Source organism: Melospiza melodia, chromosome 22 (assembly GCF_035770615.1).
Source record: "Melospiza melodia melodia isolate bMelMel2 chromosome 22, bMelMel2.pri, whole genome shotgun sequence".
Taxonomy (NCBI): domain Eukaryota; kingdom Metazoa; phylum Chordata; class Aves; order Passeriformes; family Passerellidae; genus Melospiza; species Melospiza melodia.
In genome coordinates, this window is record NC_086215.1 from 5,020,001 (window position 1) to 5,044,031 (window position 24,031).

The 24,031-nt window shown below is 46.4% G+C and overlaps 1 protein-coding gene across 4 annotated transcripts in view; it reads right to left on the reverse strand.

Annotated features, from left to right (window-relative positions):
* Positions 1-24,031, reverse strand: part of TNC (tenascin C) — an 80,387-nt gene that overhangs the window by 30,249 nt on the left and 26,107 nt on the right. For 2 of the 4 annotated variants that reach the window (XM_063174531.1, XM_063174532.1), the window contains exons 2-10: positions 23,388-23,980; positions 21,225-22,445; positions 19,703-19,966; positions 18,601-18,716; positions 18,364-18,520; positions 17,524-17,793; positions 16,306-16,491; positions 15,480-15,569; positions 14,478-14,741 (exon numbers count right to left, since the gene is read on the reverse strand). In XM_063174531.1, the coding sequence (XP_063030601.1) occupies positions 14,478-14,741; positions 15,480-15,569; positions 16,306-16,491; positions 17,524-17,793; positions 18,364-18,520; positions 18,601-18,716; positions 19,703-19,966; positions 21,225-22,445; positions 23,388-23,850 (3,031 nt within the window). In that variant the 5' untranslated portion in view covers positions 23,851-23,980. Of the gene's footprint in view, positions 1-497; positions 771-1,821; positions 2,095-3,963; positions 4,237-14,477; positions 14,742-15,479; positions 15,570-16,305; positions 16,492-17,523; positions 17,794-18,363; positions 18,521-18,600; positions 18,717-19,702; positions 19,967-21,224; positions 22,446-23,387; positions 23,981-24,031 lie in introns of all 4 variants that reach the window. The other 2 variants (XM_063174533.1, XM_063174529.1) reach the window with 2 other exon arrangements.

A 24,031-nucleotide genomic window follows, 5' to 3' on the forward strand; every position in this document is an offset into this window, starting at 1 on the left:
CGGAACGCCCACCAGGGATGCAAATGCCTCGGGAGACATTTGGGTTTAAGGAGGACAAAACTGACATGCAGGAGCCTCTCCAGGCTGAGAACCACACAAAGGCCTCTCTCACACTCCCAGCAAAGCAAGTGAGGGTGGGATGAACAACTTCATTCAAGTTTAAGTGCAGAGATGCTGAGTGAAAGACATCAACCATCTGGAGCGAGGCAATTATATATACACTGAACTTGCAGAGGGGTGTGTATATATAAAGAAACCATCATGGTTTACTACTGCCTCCCTTAATGCTGGGGGCACTTTTCCAGCCTTTTCCATTGCCACAGACCTTTTTCCAAGCCCTCTCAGTGCATTTCAGCCTCCCCTAATGGTTGGAAGGATCCATGCTATAATTCCCCAAGGGAACGATGATGAGTTGGAGCCACGTTGTAGAGCAGTTTGGTGGACAGCAAGAGAAAGGAGAGTAAAAAGCAAACCTGGAAGGTGAAACAGTGAAATACCTGTGGTTGCCATGGCTGTCAAGGTCTGCCCACCTTGCCCATCAATTACCCCATGGAGCTGGACTGTGTAATTAGTGGCAGCTTTGAGGTTGGTCACTACAGAGTGCCGAGAGTCCCCTGGCACTGTGAGCACCAGGGAGTCCAAGGGGAAGTCAGAGTTCCTGACTTCCAGAATAAAGTGGTCAAAGGCCTTGTCCTGTGCCTCCCAGGCGAGTGACAGGCTGGCTGAGGTAGCGTTTGATACACTGAGTTTGCTAAGGAGAAGTTCCTCTACTACGGGAAGAAAAAACAAATGGAAATGTGTCACAGTTATTAAAAGTCAAAGCAATAAAATAAATTAATAGAGAAGTTTGAATTCACACGACCACGGGTCACAAGGGTCACCCAGCCTTGTGTTTCCCTGTTTCCTATCCCCTGCTGCTACCCTGACCCTGCCACCCATCATCAAATGAGAATATTCACAGTCTGCTGCTGCTGGAAATTGATATTATATTCTCTGACAGCTGAGATTGGATATTTTGCTTTCTCTGACCACATTACTCCATTCCTATGACAAAATCACTACAGTAACTTTTCCTAGAGGGGCAAAATTTGGTGGAGGTGGTTAACAATCACAACAAGAGCCATTATCTGCCTACAATAACAATGTTCTGTTTCTGTAGTCCAGTCCTCACTTCCCACTCTCATCCTGAACATTTGAATTCCCTGCCTTTTCTGGGAAAGCTGTCAACTGTAAAACCTTGAAATGTTCAACCTGCCAACAACTCTGTGCCTGTCTATTCCCTTCTCTGACATCAACTCAAATGGACTTTTCAATCTCTCACCCAACACAACCTGAATAATTGAATCTAAATTCAAGCCATGAATGTGCCTTGCAAGATTGTGTTGGCACAGACTGAAATGTGCCTGACATCTTTTGGGTAAATCTGTGTCTAGAAATCAGCTTATCTGAGAGAAGCTGTGTCCTCTCTGAGCTGTGGGACAGATGCACACGCAGACTGAAAGGTGAACGTAAGGAACCATCTCCCACTTGGTTCTTGGGATATTTGCTTTGCTTCTCTTCTGCCTCAGAGGCTGCCCCATGATGTCTAGACTCATGGTGTGAATGAAATCCCAGCACGATGGGATTGCCTGACTTTGCTGGATGGGCCGGTGGCTCAAATTCAAACATCCCCAGCTCACAGTATTGCTGGTTGATCTTCCTCAGAAGGCAGAAGGTTGGGAAATGGGTGGGCTGTGGGGCAGCTGAGGGCAGGGAAGGGGGCACAACCTGTAAGGAAGAGTTCAAAAAAGCAGAGTTAGCAGTGAGGTAGGTTCTGTGTACCTGTGGTAGCTGCAGCACTGATTGCCTGTGTGCGGAACCCGCGAGAGATCCCGGAGAGGTAGACAATGAAATCAGTGCTGGGAGAAAGCCCTGAGATATGAGCAGTCCTTGAGTTGCCTGACAGGTTGAACTCCATGGGCTCCAGCAACCTGTTAGAATCAATAATTTCAATGGTAAAGGCGTCGAAGTCGCCGTTGGAGGCTGTCCAGGAGAGGTTGAAGCTTTCGGGGGTAATGTCGGAAACCGTGAGCTCAGCAATGCCGGGCTGCTCTCCTGGGGAGGGAAACAACACCCGTCAGAAGGGCCCCGGCCTCCTCCTGCTCTCCAAGGCTCCTCTCTGCCATGCTGGCAGCGCTGCCAGCTGGGCAAGGGCATGTGAGTAAAAGCTTGTTATGAGCAGACAGGTACTAAGGGGAGGAAATTAAATTAAAGCGTCACAAAATGTTAGATAAGAAAAAAAAAAATTAAAATAACGTTTAAAACTATGGTTATTTTTCTTTCCCAGCCGTGTCTTTGAGGTCTGAGCATGAAAGCAGATGCAGAAGGACTGTCTTGATTGCCCCTGGGGCATTTGGAAAAGGCGGCTTCCAGTTTTAGGAGAAGCTAAAACCAAAGCTGCTGCTTTATCCAAAGCAAAATCTTGTGTTTTGTTTACTCTTCTACTTTCCCTTTCAGCTTAAGTCTGTGAAAGCTGGCTTCTAATTTCAGAGCTGGAGCCAAAATGCAAAACAGGGAGAGATGCCTTGGGGCTTCTTCCTCTCTGCAGACATCCCCACAGCGTTACAGGAAGGTTCAGATATTTTTTAACAATTGCAAGTCCCCAGAAGAGAAGATTTTGAAAAGCTGGCTGCTGAGCTTGACCCAGAACGGGAAGGGAAAACCTCAGCAGGGCATTTTCTGCTGTTTTCACCAGGGTAAAGGAAGGGAGCACATTGCATATTTAGGCAGGACACCCATGATGTGTTTCCTGCTCGGTCTCTTTGTCCAGCACATTGCTCTGCTCTCCTTGGGCATCTGCTCCCAGCTCCTGGGGAGGACTCTCAAAGCTCAGCACTTCACTGGGACACAGCACAGACATTCCTGCCCAAGCCAGGCTGCTCTAGGCTCCACAGAAACAAGCAAGCTCTGCTGCACTTCATGCTTTAATTCTGATTAGTTCTCACAGGTGCTTTCATCCCTTTCTGGGCAGGGCACCATGTGCTGGCACCAGCCAGCTCTGGCTATCTCACAGGGACAGGAGGAGCAAAGGGCTGAGGGGGAGCCCAGAGGCAGCAGAAATTGTCTGATTTTAATAATTTCTTGTAGAAATTATCTGAAGGAAAGGCCACTGGTGCCCCTTTAATGCCAACTAATTTACACTGTTCATTTCGGTTATCATGACACCTGGGAGGATCAGAGAGCCACACAGCAGAGATGTAAACATACATTTATCTCTCATGGTCAAAGCCTGTGATAAGCTCTCATTTCAAACTGTTGAGTTTCACATGATGAGCCAGAAAATTATTTTGGGGCCCTTGATGAGCTTCATGCAAGCTCCTGATAGCACAGAGCTCACCTGCTTCCCTTCAGGCCAGTTTTGTGCCAGGGTAGTTCGGATGAATTTGCTTTTTTGCATTATATCTTTTTCACGCCAGACTGTTTCATGATCTTGGATGGCTTAATGCACTTGATTAGTCTGATTAGGAATTAATTTGTGTCCTTTTCTATATGAGAACATACGGAAGGTGTTTTCCTTGCCCTGAGTCAGGTACACACAGCTTTACTGAGTCTAAATTCACACAGAATTTCAGAGGCAGCTTCTGAAGGGTAAAAGCACTCTCAGGCTTTGATTATCTGGGCTGATAGAGGAATGATTTTTCTAACTTTACCAGGCAACCTGGCCTTTCCCAAGCAGGTACAACATCCAGCTGGGTTTTGCTGTTAGTGTCAGCCAGGTAAGTGAGGAAAGGGAACAAAACAAGGGGAAAGCAGGCAGGGAAGGGCTGCACCAGGGCACTGAGAAGCCTGACCATGAGGCATTTCCATGCCAGAGATGTTCAGCCAAGCTCTAAGGAGCTCATGCAAGGCTGTCCCAGCCAGCAGGACCTGCCCAGCACTCGCAGGAGCTCACATCTCTGTCACAAACAGCTGCAGGGAAGGTACCTGTGGTGGTCTCAAGAGAAATGGGCTTGCTCCTGTGGCCCCGAGCCAGCCCCTGCAGGGTGATGGTGTAAGGAGTGCTGGCCTTGAGGCCGGTGACATTGACAGAGCTCAGTGTCCCCGGCACTGTGACATTGCGGCTCTCCTCGGGGCTGCCAGCCTCCTGCACCTGCAGCACAAAGCTCTCAAAGGCCCCGTCTGCTGCTGTCCAGGTGAGCTGGAAACCATCCCAGCCAGGCTCTGACACTGACAGCTCCCCCAGCTCGGGCTCCTCCTCTGGATAAGGACAGAGAGGCAAGCTGTTACTTGGGTTGCAGAGTGGGGCTGTGTCACAGACATCTTTTATGGAAATCCTTTCCTTAGGATTTTTCCTCCTGAGAAGCTGGGAGGCCTCAGGAACAAAATGCAAACAATGGTTATCTGCTGCTGTGGAATGCAACAGGTGCATCTGGGATTGGCCCATGTTGTTTGTTTCTAATTAATGGCCAATCACAGTCAGCTGGCTCAGACTCTCTGTCCAAGCCACAAACCTTTGTTATCATTCTTTCCTATTCTATTCTTAGCCAGCCTTCTGAGCAAATCCTTTCTTCTATTCTTTTAGTATAGTTTTAATGTAATATATATAATAAAATAATAAATCAGCCTTCTGAAACATGGAGTCAGATCCTCATCTCTTCCCTCATCCTCAGACCCCTGTGAACACCATCACAGGGCTGACGTTGGATTATTTCATGAGGTTCTGTCGGTTGATGTCGGATTATTTAATGAGGTTCTGTGTTAATGAATTTCACTTTTAATCAGGGCCACAGAGATGCCCCCCCTGCCCCCCTGCATTTACATTATCAGCTGCCTCAGATAACTCCAAGGAAATCTCTTTGGAGGCATGGCAAAATGAAACAGTGAGAGAAGAATTGTAATAATTAACAAATATTGGGAGGCTGCCCACAGAAAGCAGCTCATAGAGAATCTTACAGCTGTGAGTGCTTTATCAGCATTAATTAAACTCCCTATGAGATAAGTAGGTATTACTGTAACAACTTTACTCAGTCTGATACACGGAGTTGTGAAACAACTTTACTTCAGGGCCATTCTGAAGTAACTGTGTTGTAAGGGTAGGAAAGGGTATGGTTTAGAGTAGTTGGGATTCAGATATTTATGTTCAGATATTTATGTTTTTCAGATTCAGATATTTATGGTTTTAATGGGATTCAGATATTTATGTTTTTAATTGCATCCACTTGAAGGATGCTGCTTATGCTTCCAAACTATTTCTAACACAAAACAACAAAGAAGAGGAAAATGCCTCCATGTCTGCATGTCTTTAATGGATTTATCTTCTTTTAGCATATCATTCTATCCACAAAACCTTTCTTTGGGTGGAGACAGGACTTTCAGAGTTACTGATATTAATCTAAAATCAAAATGTTCATTCACAGAAATTCAGATTCTCACAAAATCCCACAGGGGTGGACAAGGAAGCTGAGAGCCATCAGAGGTAACTCTGCTGCTGTTAAATCTGAAAGCTGAGGTCATTTGCTCAACAAGAATGGAAAGTTCTTTGTTACAAAGGAAATACAACTGATTCCTTAACATTACACAGTCAGAGGTGAAAATGATAGAGCACTGCCTTGTTTTTCTACCTGGAAACTCCTGTGTGCTCTATCACTGACCTGTGGCCTGTGCTGATTTTCAGCACCCTTCTGATTTATTTGAATTGTTGCACATAAGTGTTACAGTAAGAACAGAGTGTCTCTGAATAATCCCATTCTGCATGACTGAGAATTCATAGGAGATGCTGCATGCAGGGAAATGGATCTGATTTGTCAATTGTAAACTTCAACTTTATGCATATTGTAATACAGTAGTTAAGGGGACCCTGGAATAAATGAAATTTAGGCTCAGCAGCATCACTCATATGGAATTTCTCCCTCTAAAACCAGTGTGATTATTGCATGACTGCTCAAAGCCTCAGGCAGGCAGCTGGGGCTGGATTTCCAGAGGTTGACCACTCATATATCATAACAATCTTCAGTAAAATTCATTAACAAATCTGTAAATTGCTACTATTCAGGAACACAAGTTCTGTTGAGCTTTTTCCATCCTGTTAGAAGGAAAGAGATTGTTTATGACATTATGAAAATGTTCAATAACAATAAAAGAAATGTATTAATCCAGAGCTGTCTTCCCTTATCAGGAACAGAAAGGAGATCCATTGAGGTAAAATATGAATTCTGTCAAAACAAGACTGTTATCTGGAAAAGAGAAAGCAGACAGCAAGGGAACTGGTTGTATCAGAGATCACAATCTGTTGGTGGCAACAGAAACAAATAAAACAAATACGTTTCCTTAAAACAAAAGTGAAACTAAAATTACAGTGGAGTTAAATCTTTTAAATAGAAGCTTGGTTATAATAAGTAATGCAGGAACTATCACAGGTTGAAAGCAATTCTGATTTCTCTGAAAATGCTCAGTTTCATTCTCCTCCATGATGCAGAGCCCCTTTCCCTGCCATTTGTTGCTCATGCATGTCTGACAGAAAAGCAAACAACATCTTCTGCTCTCCAGGGACCAAGGGGTTCTCCTGTGGAATCATGAACCAAACAGGATTGCTGAAGAGCTCCAAAATCCTCAGCCACCCAGCACAGATGACAAAGAAACCACAGTGCCATGGTAAAGATCAAGGGACGATGTTTCTTAAAAAAAACCCCCAAAACCAAAACCAAAACCAGAGAGAACATACCATGGACAGGGGAGACTGCTCTGGCTCAGTGAAATAATCTTTGTATCTCTACATAAGTAGTTTACCTCCTATTGGGAATTTGGTTTTGAGGGATGGACAAGTGCAGTCCTTAGTCTCCAGGGTCTCACAATCTCTTTTTCTCTCTGGCATCACCACTTCCATGCCAAACTCCTGCTGTGGTTGAGCACAATCCAGACAAGCACATGCAGCATCTCTCTGTTCCCACATCCCTTATCAGCAGCAGATGCATCAACATCTCTCTTTGCATGCAATTTGAAAAGAGAGGTTTGATGCTGCAGCACCTTCCACTGTCCATGCTGCAACACCCCAGGCTCTCATTCCACAGCTGTAAGTTTCATCCCATGCAAAAGGAAGAATAAAGCAGCCAAGAGGAAAAGCATCACTTACAAAGCCTAAAATCCCTACCAAAGCCATATGGAAATGAAGTTCTGGATTTTGAAGCAGAAAGGGAACAGGTGGCTGTGAATCCATGGGAAATACCTGCAGCAGGTAGAGCTTCCAGGGACCAAGAGAGCTGGCATTGGGTACTACCACTGAGGTTAATCTGGCATTGTGTGCCAGCTGGGAGATTGGGAATTTCTGTTTCTCAAAGATTTCCCAGCAGAAACAATTCCTGTGTTCTGTTTAAAGTGGACAGGCCTTTCAGAGTGATAGGGAACTGATCAAATAAATACCTCATCCTGTGCTGCCCAGGTTGGAACTATTGGAAGCCCTGGGGGTTATATTAAGGCCATGAAGAGCCACAGTGATTCTGAGCTGGGTGAGTGAAGGGCAATAAAAGCAGAGCAGGAGGCTCAGGGCTGGGGGATGTTAAATAACTGAGCAGGGTTGGTGCAGTGCTGGGAGGATCAAATGGTGTTTCTCTGAATGATTCTCCACGTGTAGTGGCCAGAAGTGCTAAAAAGTGCTAAAATTTCCTGATAATAACCCCCCAAACAACAGCTAACACCTGCTCCAGCACACTCTATGGGCTGTGCATTGGGAGCCCTGAAAACCAAGCAGAGGAGTTCTCCTGGTTTTGGAGACTGAAACCAGGCCTGGAGCAAAGAGAGCAGCAGCACACACAGCCTGGTTCTCACAGAGCCACCCTGAGCAGCAACCAGAGAGGAGCTGGAATGCTTCCAGCAGGGAGCTGGCACATCCTCAGCTGATGGAAATCAGTTCTCTTTGATTACTTCCAAAGAACTTTGCTCATTTACATCACATTGGAACCCTCAGTATCCAAACAGGTCCTTTGTCTTTCCTACACCCATCAGTGAATGCTCCTGACACAAACCATGGAAGGAATTCATGCCAAAAATCACAAACACATCCAAACTCAGGCTGAGAAATCACAGCAGAAACATGCTAAAGCTCTTCATATCCCACCAAAAACAGTCCTGGAAGAGTTATCCATTGTGATACAGGCAGAATAAAGTGGAGAGGATGCACATTCTTGCCTAAAACTATGATAGAAAGAACTTAAAGAATATTTCTTAAAGAATATTTCTTATAGGAAATCCAGGAACGGAAAGGGGAGACATGCTGAGTGATCTGTGGATATGTCCTGTAGAACAGTCAGATTCTGGAAATCTGAGAGCTGTGGAGGTCACAGGCAAAGAGTTTCTGATGCCAGGCACAAGGCACCAGGCAGGGGATTTCTCTGACATGCAGAATTATCTCCTCATTAGTGGGAAGCCACATAATTTCACACCTCGGTGACTTCCTTTCTTTCATGCTCCACTTGCATTCAACAAGAGAGAGCAAGTCATCGAGCACCATCCATCAGCTCAGCACAAATATCTGCTCAGGATTCATTACATGTCTCCAAATTCACACATCCGTCACAAAGAAATACATTTCCAGAGGAGTAAAATCAATTAGAAATGTTTTCAAATGGATGCAGAAATGTTAGCTTGTAAATATTCTCTCAGGTTAACTACAGGTGTGGAAACATTGTTTTCTGCTCACCTCTGGGAAGGAGAAAAGCCTGTAAGGCAAAGACTGATTTATATTTATATATAATATTAATATTTATATTTACATCTGGCATTAATAGTCTTGATTTAGGTAAGAAATGCCTTTAAATCACCCCAGACATGATTTGAACAGGCTCTGCCTATGCTGCATCCTGGAGATAAGCAGGTTTCCATCACACCAGCACAGCTACAATGCTCACCACTGCCATCATCCCCTCTTTCCCAGTAAACCCCTGTCAGAACTGTTATCTGCCTGCTCCAGGGCAGCTCGTGGAACAATGCAGGAAGGTTTGGAACCATTCTGCAACTCCCAGCTGCTTGTGCATCAGCAGGTGCCAAGCAGGTCTTTCCTGTTCTGGGAACAGGCAGAAAATTACAACATCAAGAGCAAGGGCACTTGTTTAGTCTAAAAGTTGATAATTTAACAGGCACAGAGGTGGCTGGGCTTTGAGGGGCTGGTGTTCCAGATTGCAATGCAAGATGTTTTCCATTACCATCTGTATGGCACATTACCTTTATCAAGTGGGCAGTTTGCTTTATCTCTCTCTTTGAGTGACCACAGTCACTCCTCCCTCGGGAGGGGACATTGCTGATAACAGCTATTGAATGTCACTGCATGGCTGATAAGAACTGTAACATCCCATTGGGAGATGCCCCGCCCAGAGGGAGGAGCCAAGCATTGCTACCCAGATATAATCCAGAGGGTTTGAGACACCAGCACAGCTTTCTGCACTGGATTCCCCAGAGGAACAGCAGCTGCCTCTCCTTCCCCTGGATCTTCAGAGGAAGAATACATCCTTCTCTACAGGATCCCTGCTCCAGCAGAACCACCCCTGACACTGCAGGAGGGCTGCAGCCACATTTCCAATGGCACTGCCACCAACACCCTGACCCACAGGGTGTCAGGCTGGGTTCTGACTCTGTCAGTGTTGTTCTAGTGCACTGCATTGTTTATTTTATCAATTTATTATTTTCTTCCCTATTAAAGAACTGTTATTTTCTCCTTCCGTATTTTTGCCTGAGAGCCCCTTAATTTAAAATTTACAGCAAATTCGGAGGGCTGGGGAGGGTTTACATTCTCCATTTCAGGGGAGGCTCCTGCCTTACTTAGCAGAATCCTGTCTTTCCAAACCAAAGCTGGGCTTTGCTGGGCTGGGCTTTGCTGGGAGGGTTTCTGCTGAAGACAAGAGTGGGCAGCCCAGTGGGGAGGAGAGAGCAGCAGTGCATCCCACAGGGACAGCTCCCCCTGGGAAACTGAACTTTGAGCTGGAAACTGAAGATAAAACCTTCAAAATACAAGAGGCAACATAAAATTAGGGTGGCATTACACTCCTGATGTACTGAGGGTGTGTGAGAGAACCCTGTGTAAGATCAGTCAAAGCTGGCCCCTCATTTTCCCTCATTTTCCCTGACTAGCCCACAAATCTCCCACATCCCTGCCTGTTCTAGCACAGCCACACAAGGATGTGGTTACTCCAATCTAGATGGAAAATGCAGCAGTTCAAGTACATTATATAAAACCTGAGGGACCAACCTCTTGTGTGAGATTTGAATCCAGAAATTTGCTGGATTCACAAGGGGATTTATTTTATTGTGCCAACTTTGGCAGCTACATGGAGGTTGCTATGTACAGGTTGTCCCATGGAACACAGGGAATGTAATTCTGAATATTACCTTGGATTTAATGACTCCACAAGTAAATTTGTGGGTGAGAAAGAATGGTTTTCCTCTACCACAGACAGTAACACTCATATATCCCACATAATTCATGTGTATCAGAGGAATATGTGGCTTTGTGTACAAACAAGCAGGAGATGGACAAATGAAAATGATATGAATACATGGAAAATACTCTGATACCACAGAAATATCAGTGTTCTTTGTTTAGCAGGCAGAATGCTGTAACAGATAATGGAAAATCTGGAAAACAATCAAACTGTAGAATAACAAGAACAGTGAGCTCAAACACTTGATTTAACAAGAGATGGGCAGAAAAAACAGAGAGCTCTGGGAGCTTTAGGTGGGTGGGTGACAGCCAGAGAATGATTCACAGTGGTGAGATGAATGAACAGAGATAGAAGCTGAAAAGGGAAACTGGATGGATAAAAACCATACACTCCTTCCCAGGCTGGAACACTTCTTACTGTCAGCCGAGGAAATAGCTCAATATCTCTTGGTAAAATCTCCAGGGTGAGCCTGGCCTGAATCTGTCTGTGGAGTGGTGTTGGCCTTTTGAGGAATTCCACTGGAATGTGTCTCTGGTGGTTTCACTAAAAAGGAAACTTGTGACATTTCCCCAACTCCTTGGGATAAAGCAAGAAGTATTCTGGATTATTTCTTGCTTCTGAATCTGGGATTTTAAGTTATTCCCCAAGAGGGGCTCTCAGTCGCTTTCCCAATCTCTTGATGACCCAACAAGGTTTTCTTTTCAGCCCCCTTTGGCTAAAACACTTTCCCCTCTCTTAATCAGCTGATTAAACTGGGCTTGCAGTGCCTGTGCACCTCTGAATTTCATTAAGAAATCACTGCAGCACATCACAAACCAGAAATACTCAGAAATGGAGTAGCTACCTCTAAAAACTGAACTCAGGCTCCAGGTGCTCTCAGAGGAGGAGTCAGCTGAACAAATGGACAATCTTCCCTGGCAAATTTAGTTTCCCAGTGCTCAGCACTGCACGTTCCCATGGAGCTGGCTCACCTAATCATTCTTGCTGATGTTTCTTTGAGTTTGTATAAAAAAGGGTGGTGCAATCTGAGCCTTGGAGAAGCCAGGAGAGGAAGAGGGGCTGACGCACACCACGGACAAGGGCCTTTGGTAAACAGCATAAATCTTGTGGAAAACATTCAGCAGAATGGAAAAGTCACTTCTCCAAGGCATGCTCTGCTGTTCAAGCTCACTCCCAGAGGCAAGACAGTATCACATCCACGATCCATCAACAGTTGCTGCACAATCTGGGTCCTTCAGCAGAGGAATTTGGGCTTGGCTCTTGGTTTCTCACTCATTTATCTCCTCAGGCCTCTCATGCATTGCCTGATGTATTGGCATCCCTCCTGCTCCAGGCCCCACATTGTGCTCTGCAGGCAGGGCTCCAGAGGCAGAGCAGGACAGAACAAAGCTCAAGGCTGCAGTCTGAGTGCTGGGGACGTGCTCACCCTGCAGATGAGCTGCTCATCTGCTGGGACATGCTCAAGGCAAGGTCCCTCCAAGGACTAAAATGTGTCCTTTTCTTTAATTTCTGAGTCAAACCTTCATGCAGTGGCAGGTGGGGCCCTCCTGACACCTTCACTAATAACAGAAAGGGGTTTCCTGTGGTAACTCAGCTTCCAGAGGAGCAGAGTGCTGGTCTCCAGCCCATGCCTAAAAACCAAACTATAAACCTCTCCAGCCTATAAACCAACACACCTTGGTTTATAGGAAGTGTTGGTTTGGAGGCTTCAATCCCAGCTCCCAGGGGTTCTCTGGGCAGGAAGGGCTCTGCTGTGACACTTCCATTACTCCAGCACAAAACTGCTGTGGATTCCTGTATTCCTGTATTCAGCACAAAACTGTCGTGGATTCCTGTATTTACACACCACAAGACTCTAAAGCTGTGTGGTCTGTTCCCCTCAGGACCACAAGGTCCCTCGTGGAATTCTCCTGCATTCCTGATGCCTCTGGAGCACAAAAAGCCTCATTTCAGGGAGCTCCTCTGGGTCAGGCCTCAATGCTTACATTAGGGTTACACTACCTATGGAGCTACAAGAGGCAAGCAAGCAAATAGAAATGTGAAATATTCAGTGTTTCCTTTTCAGCAAAATTTAGCAAACTTCAGTCTGTAATTGTTGCCATCCCTTGAGTGCAGGATCAGGAATATTAGTTAAAAAAGATTTTGTCACTTGAGTTGCACTTCATCCATGTGAAGGGACAGAAGCAACAGTGCCTTCCATCCTGCATTATGTGTTTTGTGATGTGTCCTTTGCTAGAGGTTCACGAGTTCTGAATGTTTCAGCTTGCCTCCACAAGAGAGGGCAAAACAAGATTGTTTGGCTTCAGCCTGAGGACTTGGGACCTCCCAAGTGCTGGAACATGGATAAAGAGGAGTGTCCTGAGGGTAGATGGAAAAGCAAACTGAAGAGACCACTTATCTTCCAGAGAATTTCTGCTCCCTGTGCTCTGTGTTTGGATTTGTCCATTCCTGCTCAGCAGAAAGGTCACAGAGCCAGGTTATGTCAACTGCTCCTCCCTGGAGCCCACTGCAGAGCCCTCTCTGTTTACTGCTGCTCTGAGAAAAGACATAAAACAAATACAGCAGCCAGACGAAGGTATTTCTAAAGAAAAAAAAAAATAAATAAAAGGTGAACCAGGAAAAAGAAGCCACCTTGTGAAGATTTGGAAGATGATGCTGCAAAGACCAGGCTGTGAGATTCCACAGCACATTGTTTCTGCCTCTTCACCATCTCTGCAGACTTCCTTGAAACCTCTCAGTCTTGCAACAGAGAAAGTTGGAAAATTGAACTCTGCTCACTCCTGCCACACAAACCTACAGCTTCCTTTTTTTCTGTAGGTGCCTCAAGGCTTCCTAATTTTTCCCTGCACTGGACACAGGCCTGACTTAGGCACCAAATAACTCATTCAGGACTGATGGTTTCCAGACCACGTAACTCTCTGATGGATTGCTGTCTCTATAAAGCATTCAGAGGTTGTGCTGGTGTGAGCACTGCCAGGGAATATGAGCCCAGCTTTGATCTGTGTAAATTATTAAGTTAAGCTGTGTAATTATTAATTTGTAAAATCCACACTGTCTGACATGTGCTTACCTCACAGATGGTCACTGGGGAGAAAAGCATAAACACCTTGGTGTCTGCTAAGGACAATAGCTGTAGCCCAGCTGATTGTGATTTCACCATCTCTGCTTGCTTAGAGCAGATTAAAGCTTTGCCTCACAGGATTTAGGCTGAGAAACCTAAAGATTCAGGACTTATTTGTGTTCTATACTGAGATATAATTGTCTATGCAACAAAACTTGGCTCAAAATGTTTTACAAGGGATAAAACCTTGTTCAGTAAGTCGTCTGATAGTGGTCAGTGGGAGTGGTTTGCACAAATGGAGATGGCAGAAACAGACAAATATAAGTCACAGTACCCAGCAGAAATGGTGGCTTGGACCAGATTGGGGCAGAAACTATTCCAGTTTTGGATGAGAAAACTGAAATGGGGCAACATCAGAGCTCCACTGGCCCTGCTGAGGGATGATGACTTGCTGTGAAGAGAATAAATTAGGCAGGAACAAACAAAGTAAAACACATTCTGCTTGCTCTTCCTCTTGGGTTTTTGGCTGTAGAATGCAAAACATGTTAGAAGACATGATGTACAAAAATACCCAGCCTAGCCTAAAACAAAGAATGAGTTCTGCACCCACGCAGGACCGGTGGATGAGCTCCTTGTGAGGCCTCTCAAAGGATGAGCAAGAAATCATTGGGAGCATGGAGGTGAGGGAGCAGCAGGGAGGGACAAAGGGAGGAACAGCAGGGAGGGACACAGAGATGGATTTAGCACCAGTGAATCCCACCCCCAGCACATGAAAATCCCTCTTGAGCTTGGGATGTGAAGCCAGTTCCACAGAACCGCTTGGAATTAGGGGAACCGATTCGTTGGATTCAGGGATGTGAAATGGTTTCATATCTTCTGCTGGCTGGTAAACCCATCTATCCTTCACTCTCTCGTGCTGGCAGAGCTCTGAAGGAAGCTCCCTAGATATGGATTAGGAAATCAGGTGAAGTTCTCCCTGGGCTAGTGAACCACCAGAGGCTGTTACTCACCCGTGGAGCCCTTGACAGTGGTGGGTTTGCTCTTGTGCCGTCCCTTCTCTGCCAGCAGGCTGATGGTGTACTCGGTGCCTGGCTCCAGCCCCCGCAGCAGGAAGGAGCTGCTGTCCACTGGGATCTCCACCTCGCTCTTCTTCCCCGAGGGACCGGTGTAAACCAGGCGGTAGTGGTCAAACTTGGCCACGGGCCTTCTCCAGCGCAGGGACAGGGTGGTCTCAGTGGGTTCGCTGACTTCCAGGTCCTTGGGGTTATCAAGGTCTGCAAGTGAAAAACAAGCAAAGTTGAGGTGTCTCTGGAGTGCCTTGAGAGAGTTTTTCAGGCATCTGTAGAGGAATATCTGTTGGAGTGTCAGTGGGTAGGATGGTTGGGATGGATGGAGACCAGAGATCTCTGGAGCCAGGTCTGGAACTTGGGGTTTATTGCAAAGGGCCTGGGTGCAGGGCCCTGCTGGGAGCTGCCAAACACAGCTCAGAGCAGGAATGAGGGAAGAGAGGGGGAGAGAGGATGAGAGGGTGTGAGAGCGAGGTTCCCGTTACAATACAATAAATCTTCTTTGTGTTGAATATTCTAATTCTCACTAACCAATCTAGTACAAGGTACAAATCCTATAGTATTTACATACAGCCTATAAGAATCATTACATTACCACACTGTGTTACATTTTAAACCCTACAAACTCCTCTTTGGGCCCCTTCTGCCAAGCTGTAGGGTCTGCTCTGACCCTTGGGCCTTGGCCAGAGTGATCAGTGCAAGTATAATTATCATTAAGGAGCTCACCTGGAGATGAAACTCACAGAACATTAAGAGGAACAGGAAAAAGAAATGAGATTCAGAGGTCATGACCTTTGTTGGATTTTTTTGTTTTCCTTGAGGGAAAAAGTATCACAATGAACTCAAGAACTTTCTAAAATATCTCTTCCAGCATCTCTTAGAAATGGAAGAGTGGCTCCATCACAGGTGCCTCCTCCAGAGCTGTAATGGGACCAGGACACTCACCAGTGCCAGCATTGATGGTAGCAGGAGCACTTTCCCTGTCGTTCCTCACTGCTGTCACTCCAATGCCATATTCAGTTCCAGGCCTCAGACCTGTGAGATGAGGATAAAAAATGTGAGTTCCTGTCCATGGAATATACCTGCAGGCATTTATTGGAATAAGGAAGGCTGAATGGATGCAGAGTGAGAGATCTGCTTTCCTCTATGCAGACAATTGAGGTTTCTGTTGACCCTCCAGCTGACAAGCTGCAGACTGGCACCAGTGACTCCCACCTCTAGCACATGAAAATGCCTCTTGAGCTCAGGATGTGAAGGCACTTCCACAGAACTGCTTGGAATTAGGGGAACTGATTAGCTGGATTCAGGGCGCATGTGGAAGTGAAATGGTTTGGTAAATCCATTTCACATGGCTTTCAATTCAGTTTGGTCTACTCAAATTATAGAATCATGGAATAGTTTGAGTTGGAAAGGACATTAAAGATCATCTTGTTCCACCCCCTTCCATGGCAGGGACATTTCCCTCTGTCCCAGGTTCTCCCAGCCCTGTCCAGCCTGGCCTGGGACACTGCCAGGGATCCAGGGGCAGCCACAGCTGCTCTGGGCACCCTGTGCCAGGGCCTGCCCACCCTCACAGGGAACAATTCCTTCCTAATATCTCATCTAATTTCAAACTTGTAACCTCTTGTCCCAAAACAATGTGCTTGAGATCACTCAAAACTTGTTTGTACCTCTAATGTATGGTGACCACAAGCACATTTAATTCTCCATGTCCGTGCCCTGGGGTGACAAAAACAATGTGACACTAATGACAATCTCTCCATCCCCCTACCTGTGAGTATAGCTCTGGTTGTGGCCTGGCTGCCCTTGGGCACTGTGATCTCCACATGGTCCCCACCAGAGATGGGGGCGAACTTGATTCGGTAATTATCGACGTTGGCATGGCTGTTCTTCCACTCCAGGGTGATGCTGCTGTCAGTCTGGGACACCCTCTTCAGGTTCCTTGGAGCATCCAGGTCTGGAATCAACCAAGCAATAAATAAATAATTAGGAATATTTCTCTGCTGACAGCAGTCTCTTGTGACAGTGCTTTTTAGAAGGTGAAATGACCCGTAAAGCTTCCTCTCATATGATCCTGTGATGTCTTAACTACAAAAATCAAAGGTTTTCTAGCATGAAAAGTGAGTTCATCAGCTTCAGTTCAAGAAATTTAACTTCTATCTCCTGAGACAAAAATAATATTTTCACTTGTAATAATTTGTTTTTACTATAAAATGGGTTTGTGGAAAAACACACTTGGATGAAAACACTGTTTTCCTTTACAAAAACCGCAGCTTTCAAAAGGAAAGAAGAGCAAAGAACTGGTCATATCTAGAATTTCTGTTCAGTAACATCTTGCATTCATGGCTGGAAGGAACTCTAAGTCTCAAAAAAAGGTGAATATTATGGAGAAATTCTATGAGCTTTCATTTTTCTCACCTACAGTAGCCTCAAATCCTGTTCCAAAATAACAACTGTATTTAAGGATGAAAAGGGATGTAATTCACAGCTCTCTTAATGCATCAAGCCTTGATAACCTGCTAAAGGACCCACACTTTCCAAAAACATTCCCAGAATCACTGAGGAGCACAGTAAATTTATGAAAGAATGGCAGGAAATATTTGCAGAACTGAAGAAGAAAAAACACCCCGTTCTCTGCTTCTAAATTCATTAGGCAAAGAGAAATAAGATGTAACAGGAACTACAGAAGATATTTAGCTCATTGGACAGACAAATGATTCAGAGGAATTTGGTTTTTGAAACAGGGATTTAGGGTAAAAGACACAATAACCTAGTTCCCATTTTAAAAATACATTTAGATTCTTGTGGGAGGGTCTAAATATTTTGGTGAGCCAACAAGGCATAAAAGGCACAGGAAATTGTTCTCTACTTCCATGTACCTCTAAAACTGGGCTGATTTTGTGTTGATCAGTAACTGCCAACTCCAGCAACAAGACACAAACAGCACAGGAGGATGGGTGGTCCCTGTGGCACCTTCCCAGCCCCTCACCTGTGACAAAGATTTCCTTCACAGGGTCACTCTCCATGTCCCCTCGACGAGACACCAGAGTCACCTCGTACTCTGTGTGTGGCCTCAGGTTGCCAATGGAGTATTGGTTCTCATCTTCAGAGAGGTCAATGGTTGTCCTGTCCCCTGGAATGTCCTTGGGGCCATAGGTGAGCTCTACACCTTCAACTTCAGCCAAGGGTTTGGACCATGTGATGAGAGCTGTGGTGTCAGTGACGTCTCTGGCCTCCACCTGGCTGGGGGCATCAAGCTCTGTTACCAAGCAAAAGAGAAAGGAAAAGAGGCTTTAAAAATAAATATTTCCATGAAAAGCACCCATATTCTTATGCTTTTAATTGATGATTCAAAACAAAGTTTAAATTAGTATCCTCATTTATGCTCTTCCTTTGGTTCCTGTAGTTTTGGACTCCAGATGGAACCAATCCATCAGAAGCAAATCCATCAAAACTCCTTCAAACCGGAAGATGACAAAAGAAAGACAAGCAAGAGCCCTGAGAGCTTCCTACCTTCACATGCTTTTCATGCAAATATCATCAGGATGAAAAAAATTCTAGCAAGGAATTCTAGTTCCTGCTGATGTACATCTTGAAAAAGGAATAAAAGTGCATGCTAAGCTGGACATAAATTTCCCTTCTGCTTCAAACAGGTTATGTGGAGAGGAATTATTTTTTCCTCATGTATTCTTTAGCATCTCCACTATCTCCTTCCCCTGCTATTAACTCACAGTGCAGAGCTTGAATTTCTCTTTGTTTACAAACCCCCAAACAGCAGATGTTGTGTTGGTGGCCAACGAAACCCAGACCAAACACAGGTTGTGCTTACTTGTGGTGATGACTTTGGACAGGCCTGGTCCTCTGGTGTTGTTCTTCACGATATGGATGGACACATTGTACTGCTGCCCAGGTGCCAAACCTGGCTGCATGTAGGATGTCTCTGGCCTTTTCAAGCTGCTGGTTATGTCACCATTATCATCCTTTTTCTGGAACACATGGGACAATCATTGAGTAAAAACATAAAAATACAGGATTTTTCATTCTATACGTGAAAGCGCTTCCTCACCATATTACGGAAGACCAGCTCCCAGCCGTCAAAAGAAAAGTTCAGAGGGTCCCACTCCACCTGGACGGATGTTTCCCGAACAGATTTGAACCTCAGACCTTCTGGAGCAGGCAGATCTGTGGCAGAAGAAAGGGATATTCTCACATTAGTGTCAAATTCCCATAAATAGGGCACTGGGGTGGGACATCTTTCCATTTCTAGAAATATCTGCCAGGTAGGGACCTGCAGCTGAGGTGGTTAAACTCTTCTCAGATCCAGTTCTTGTGGCTTTGGAGAGGCTTTCCTGAACTGGTTAAACGTCACCTTAGAATAAGAAGAATTTTACCCTCAAATTCTCTTTTTTGTGCCGTCTTGAAAGAAGCCTGGTGTTAACTTTGGAAGTCAGGAGAGCTGAATCCTGTCCCAGCTCTCCAGAAATGAGCTCAGTGACAGAAATCAAAGAGCACCTTTTGATATTGGGATGTTTAGATATGACAGTGATGTGCACAAAACAAAAAGATGAACGACAGATGTACAGACAGGCAGATAAAAGGTAAGATGTAGTAAATCACAGCAAAGATGCAAAACAAATGTAACCTCTATTTTAGCCAAAATAGTTTGAATTTAAGTGATTTCATATTGCTCTTTTATATGCTGTTACATTTTTAATTTTTTTCTCAGGAAGAATTACCAGAGTTTTTAACATGAACATTACAGTAAAAAAATGCACATTATAATAAAGAAATGTGCATTTTTATAAAGAAGCCAAGGTTCTTAATTCACAAAGGCACCACGTTGGGAGACATTGAGAGCAGAAGAGCTTGCTTCTAACACAATCCCTGATATTGGAAAAAAGTAGAAAATGGAAGTACAGAAAGCTGTTTTTTTTCCAGGCCAACATTTGAATTGGAAGTAGAAAATACAAAAGAAATGGTATCCCAAAAATGGAATGTAAATCAATACATCTGAACTGAAAATAAAAATGCAGAAAAAATGCCTCCAAGAAAGGGATGCAAGCCAACACATGCAAAGTGAAAACAGAAAATATGAAATAAGCAACACCCCAAAAGAGAGATGCAAATGGAATAGACAAAAGGATGAATACAGGGAACATTGAACTCACATGTGGCTACCCTGGCGCTGACTGGAATACTCTTCTTGTTTTTCAGGATTGCAAAGACGCGGATGAAGTACTCCACCCCTGGCTCCAGCTCGTGGATGGTGGCAGCTGTGTGGTTTCCTGGCACGGTGAACTGCATGTCCAAGCCCCCGCTGCTGGTGGGGACGTAGGTGACGAGGTACTCGTTGACGAGGTTCTCGTGCTTCCACTCCAGATTGACAGTTTTATCTGTCACGTTGGTCACAGTCAGCTCAGTTGGAGGAGACACTGGGAATGGGGAAAAAAAAAAAAAAAAGCCCAGCCAAAGTTATAAGAAGTTCTCAAGGCTCAGCAAATAATGACTTGCCCAGTTTCACATTTTCCCAGGAGCGGTTCCTAAGGCTCATCTCACACGCAGGGAATGGGGAAGGCATGTCCCACAAATTAGCTGCTGAGGAAAGGAATGCTCAGCTGATGGAGACTACAGACATTTCCAGAAGCCAATTTCTGCTCTCACACTTGCACACAACCTCTGGCTGACTGTGTTCCAGCTGCTCCTCTCATGGCTGCAGCACAAGAGTGCTATAGCTGGGTCCCGAGGGGTTCAGATGTTTAATTCAACTGCCAACAGCACGTGATTGTAGACCTAGAAGTCCTGGGATTTGCACAGATTTTCCAAAGTCAAATAAAACATTATTTGAGTAAATACTTGCAATAGATCTGCCTGTGCAAGATCACAAAGTGGGGCTTAGGCACCTTCCAGGAGGAGGAGATGAACGATGGGAATTTCTTTTAAAGGGTATTCATTGTCTTTTATAGTGCTCCCAACCCCAAAGTACTCTTTCATTACCAAAATTTAGTCTCACAATTTCTCCCCCAGGATCTACTAAAGAAAACGACCTCATTTATGGTGTATAGCTTGTCATTATCACACTGCCAAAATTTTCTATCAATTTCCATAGAGTCACTGGTCCTGGGAAACCAAGCATGTGACTTTATAGCTAAGTTTCCACTCCAGCTGATCCCACGATTTTCCTGTAAGCTTCTGTGAGATCTAATATACACACATCCATATACATATGTATTGTGCATTTATATATATATATGTATGAATACATACACACATGTGGAGAAGACTCTGGACCATTTCCCTTTTCTCCTTAGCTAGAGCAGCTTCCTTCAGCTTTTTTTCCTGGCATCAAGAGGTACTGTGAGAACCTGGAGGCTCATGGTGACAAATCCCAGCTAGTGCTGTCTACAGCACCAATGACATTGTGGTGGGAGCAGAAATGGAGGTGACAAAGGCATTGCAACACCATCAGCAGCCTGTTGTATTGGTGACCACCAAAAGCCACCAGAAACCGCTACACTACTTATCCCTGATATTTCAGGATGCCAAGAGCTACTAGTGCTGCCGCATCCCCGATCCTGCTGTTTGGACTATGTTGGAAAAGCAACAAGGCCCAGCTCTATGGAAAACTTCAAAGAAGCATCCAAGGCTGTTGGCTGGCCCAAGGGGAGCAGTTCAGAGGGACACTGCACCTACCATCAGAGCAATCATCCCCGATGTAGCCATCCTCACAGACACAGCGCCCGTCCACGCAGCGCCCCGCGTTGTTGCAGTCGTTGGGGCAGGAACGCTCCCGGCAGTCCTCGCCCATGAAGCCCTCATCGCACACGCAGCGCCCGTTGATGCAGCGCCCACGCCCGTGGCAGTCGTTGGGGCAGGAGAGCTCACCACAGTCTTCCCCCGTGAAGCCATTATCACACTCACAGCGCCCCTCCACGCAGCGCCCGCGGTTGTGGCAGTCATTGGGGCAGCGCAGCTCCCCGCAATCCTCGCCCATGTACCCCTCATCGCACACGCACTGCCCGTTGACGCACAGCCCACGGCTGTGGCAGTCGTTGGGACACCGCAGCTGGCCGCAGTCATCCCCGGTGAAGCCCTCATGGCACACGCACTGCCCGTTCTCACAGCGCCCGCGGTTGTGGCAGTCGTTGGGGCACCGCAGCTCCCCGCAGTCCTCCCCGATGAACCCCTCGTGGCACACGCAGCGCCCGCCCACGCAGCGCCCGCGGTTGTGGCAGTCGTTGGGGCACCGCAGCTCCGCGCAGTCCTCGCCCAGGTACCCCTCGTGGCACACGCAGCGCCCGCCCACGCAGCGCCCGCGGTTGTGGCAGTCGTTGGGGCACCTCCTCTCGCTGCAGTCGTCACCCACAAAGCCCTCGTGGCACACGCACAGCCCGTTCTCGCAGCGCCCGTTGCCGTGGCAGTCGTTGGGGCAGGTGAGCTCGCCGCAGTCCTCGCCGGTGAAGCCCTCCTCGCAGAAGCAGGTGCCGTTCACGCAGCGCCCGCGGTCGAAGCAGTCGTTGGGGCAGATGAGCTCGCTGCAGTCCTCACCAGTGTATCCCTCATCACACACACACTCGCTGTCCACACAGCGCCCGCGGCCGTGGCAGTTGTGGGGGCACAGGGGCACGCTGCAGTCATCGCCCACAAAACCCTCGTGGCACAGGCACTGCCCGCCCACGCAGCGCCCGTGGGCGCCGCAGCCCTGGGGGCAGAGCTCCTGGCTGCAGTCTGGGCCCGTGTAGCCCTCGAAGCACACGCACAGCCCGTCCACGCACTTGCCCTGGTCGTTGCAGTCGTTGGGACACGAGGGCTGGCTGCAGTTGGGGCCCTTCCAGCCGGGCTCGCAGACGCAGCCGCAGATGTCGATGCTGTAGTTGCCGTGCCCGCTGCAGTAGGGTGTGGTGTCCAGGCGACCTGTACCAACGAGCCCAAAGTTCATTAATCCCCATGGCACTAGAATGCCGTAGGCCACCGTGGCACTTATGACCCAAAAGGCTCTGATTTTCTAGTTCCCTACAGGATATCAGTTTTTAAAGTTTTTAAATGAGAATCTCTCTTTCTCCACCTAGATTTACTTAACCAGGAAAGCTTTAATTTGCTCTAATACCAGGGAAGATCCCCTGCCAGCGACTTGGTAATTGAGCATGCTGGATTCCTCCTCCCTTCTCAAAATCCTCTCCCACTGACTGAGAAGCTTTCCTGACTGCTTCATTAGGGCATGCAAAATAGAACATCATTCATCCATTCACCCCAGAACACAAAAGTCAGGCAGCACATTGTGTCATCAGCTGTATCAGCAACCAGGAGGCTGCTCTGAGCTCAAAGCTTCTTAATTCTGAAGAAGACTTGTATTTCTTCTCTTATATGACCAACTCCTTCCCTCAATTTAAAAATCAACCAGACAGACACATTTTTCCCTCTTCTATAACTATTTGTGCTTTTCTATTGCCTTATGTCCTGGTGTATTTTTATTGGTCTCTACTAAAGAAAACTTGGAAGCGAAAATGGTTACATTGGCAGCTTCCTCAAGGGGACAAAAAGTGGAGCCAAGAGCTTGGACTGTGAGTTTTAATTTTAACTCCGACGCGGATTTACCATGTCCAAGTGCTGTCCATGCTCAGTGCCACATCTACAAAGGGTCCCAGGCCACCTTTTGACCCACAGATCCATAAAGCCGTGGAACTGTGAATGAATGTACCTTGCACGCTGGCCAAACACGTTCCCAGTTTTGATTACATTTCAAATTTAAGGGGTTGACTTGTGCTTATTCTTGAAAGAGATTGGAGTATCACTCTAAACAACATCTACACCCAGCACAAGAATTTCCCCCAAGAGAAGCTCCCCAGCCTGCCTTACCTTCTGCTGCCTGGGAATTGGGACAGCATCCAGCCCCGCTGGCACACTGCTCCCGCAGGGAGGAGACCAGCCCCTCCAGCTCCTCCAGTCTGCTCAGCAGATCCTTAATGTCTGGGGCAGCTGCACAGCCACAGGCCCGCCGGGGAATGTTAATCCTGTGTGTGAAGACAATCTGGTTGCCCTCGTTCACCGTGTGCTCCTCGTAGTTCTTGACGGGCTCAATTTCTGCCTTCAGGTCGGCGTCGCCGCTTGCCGAGTCCAGGTCCACGGAGCAGAGGGAGCCAACGGGCAGCTTAATGTTGTAGACATGGTTGAAAACCACAGGCTGGTTATCCTCTGGCAAGGTCACGTTCAGCCCAGTCTCCCTCTTCTGCCGGATAATTCTCTTGATGAGTCCACCAGTGACGTGCTGGGACAGCAAAGCGAGGATGGCACAGGCCAAGACCCGGCTGGGGAGTCCCATTGTGGTGCCCGGTTTCCTTTTGAGGCTGAGGGAATTTTAGTTCTGCTTGGCCTTTGTAATCTGCAGCAGAAATTGGAGAGCCAGCGCAAACCAAGCTGGAGATCCTTTTCTTTCCTGGTGTGTTTGTTCCCTAAAAGAAGAAAACAGTGTAAGGGATTAACAGAACAAACCAAGCTGGAGA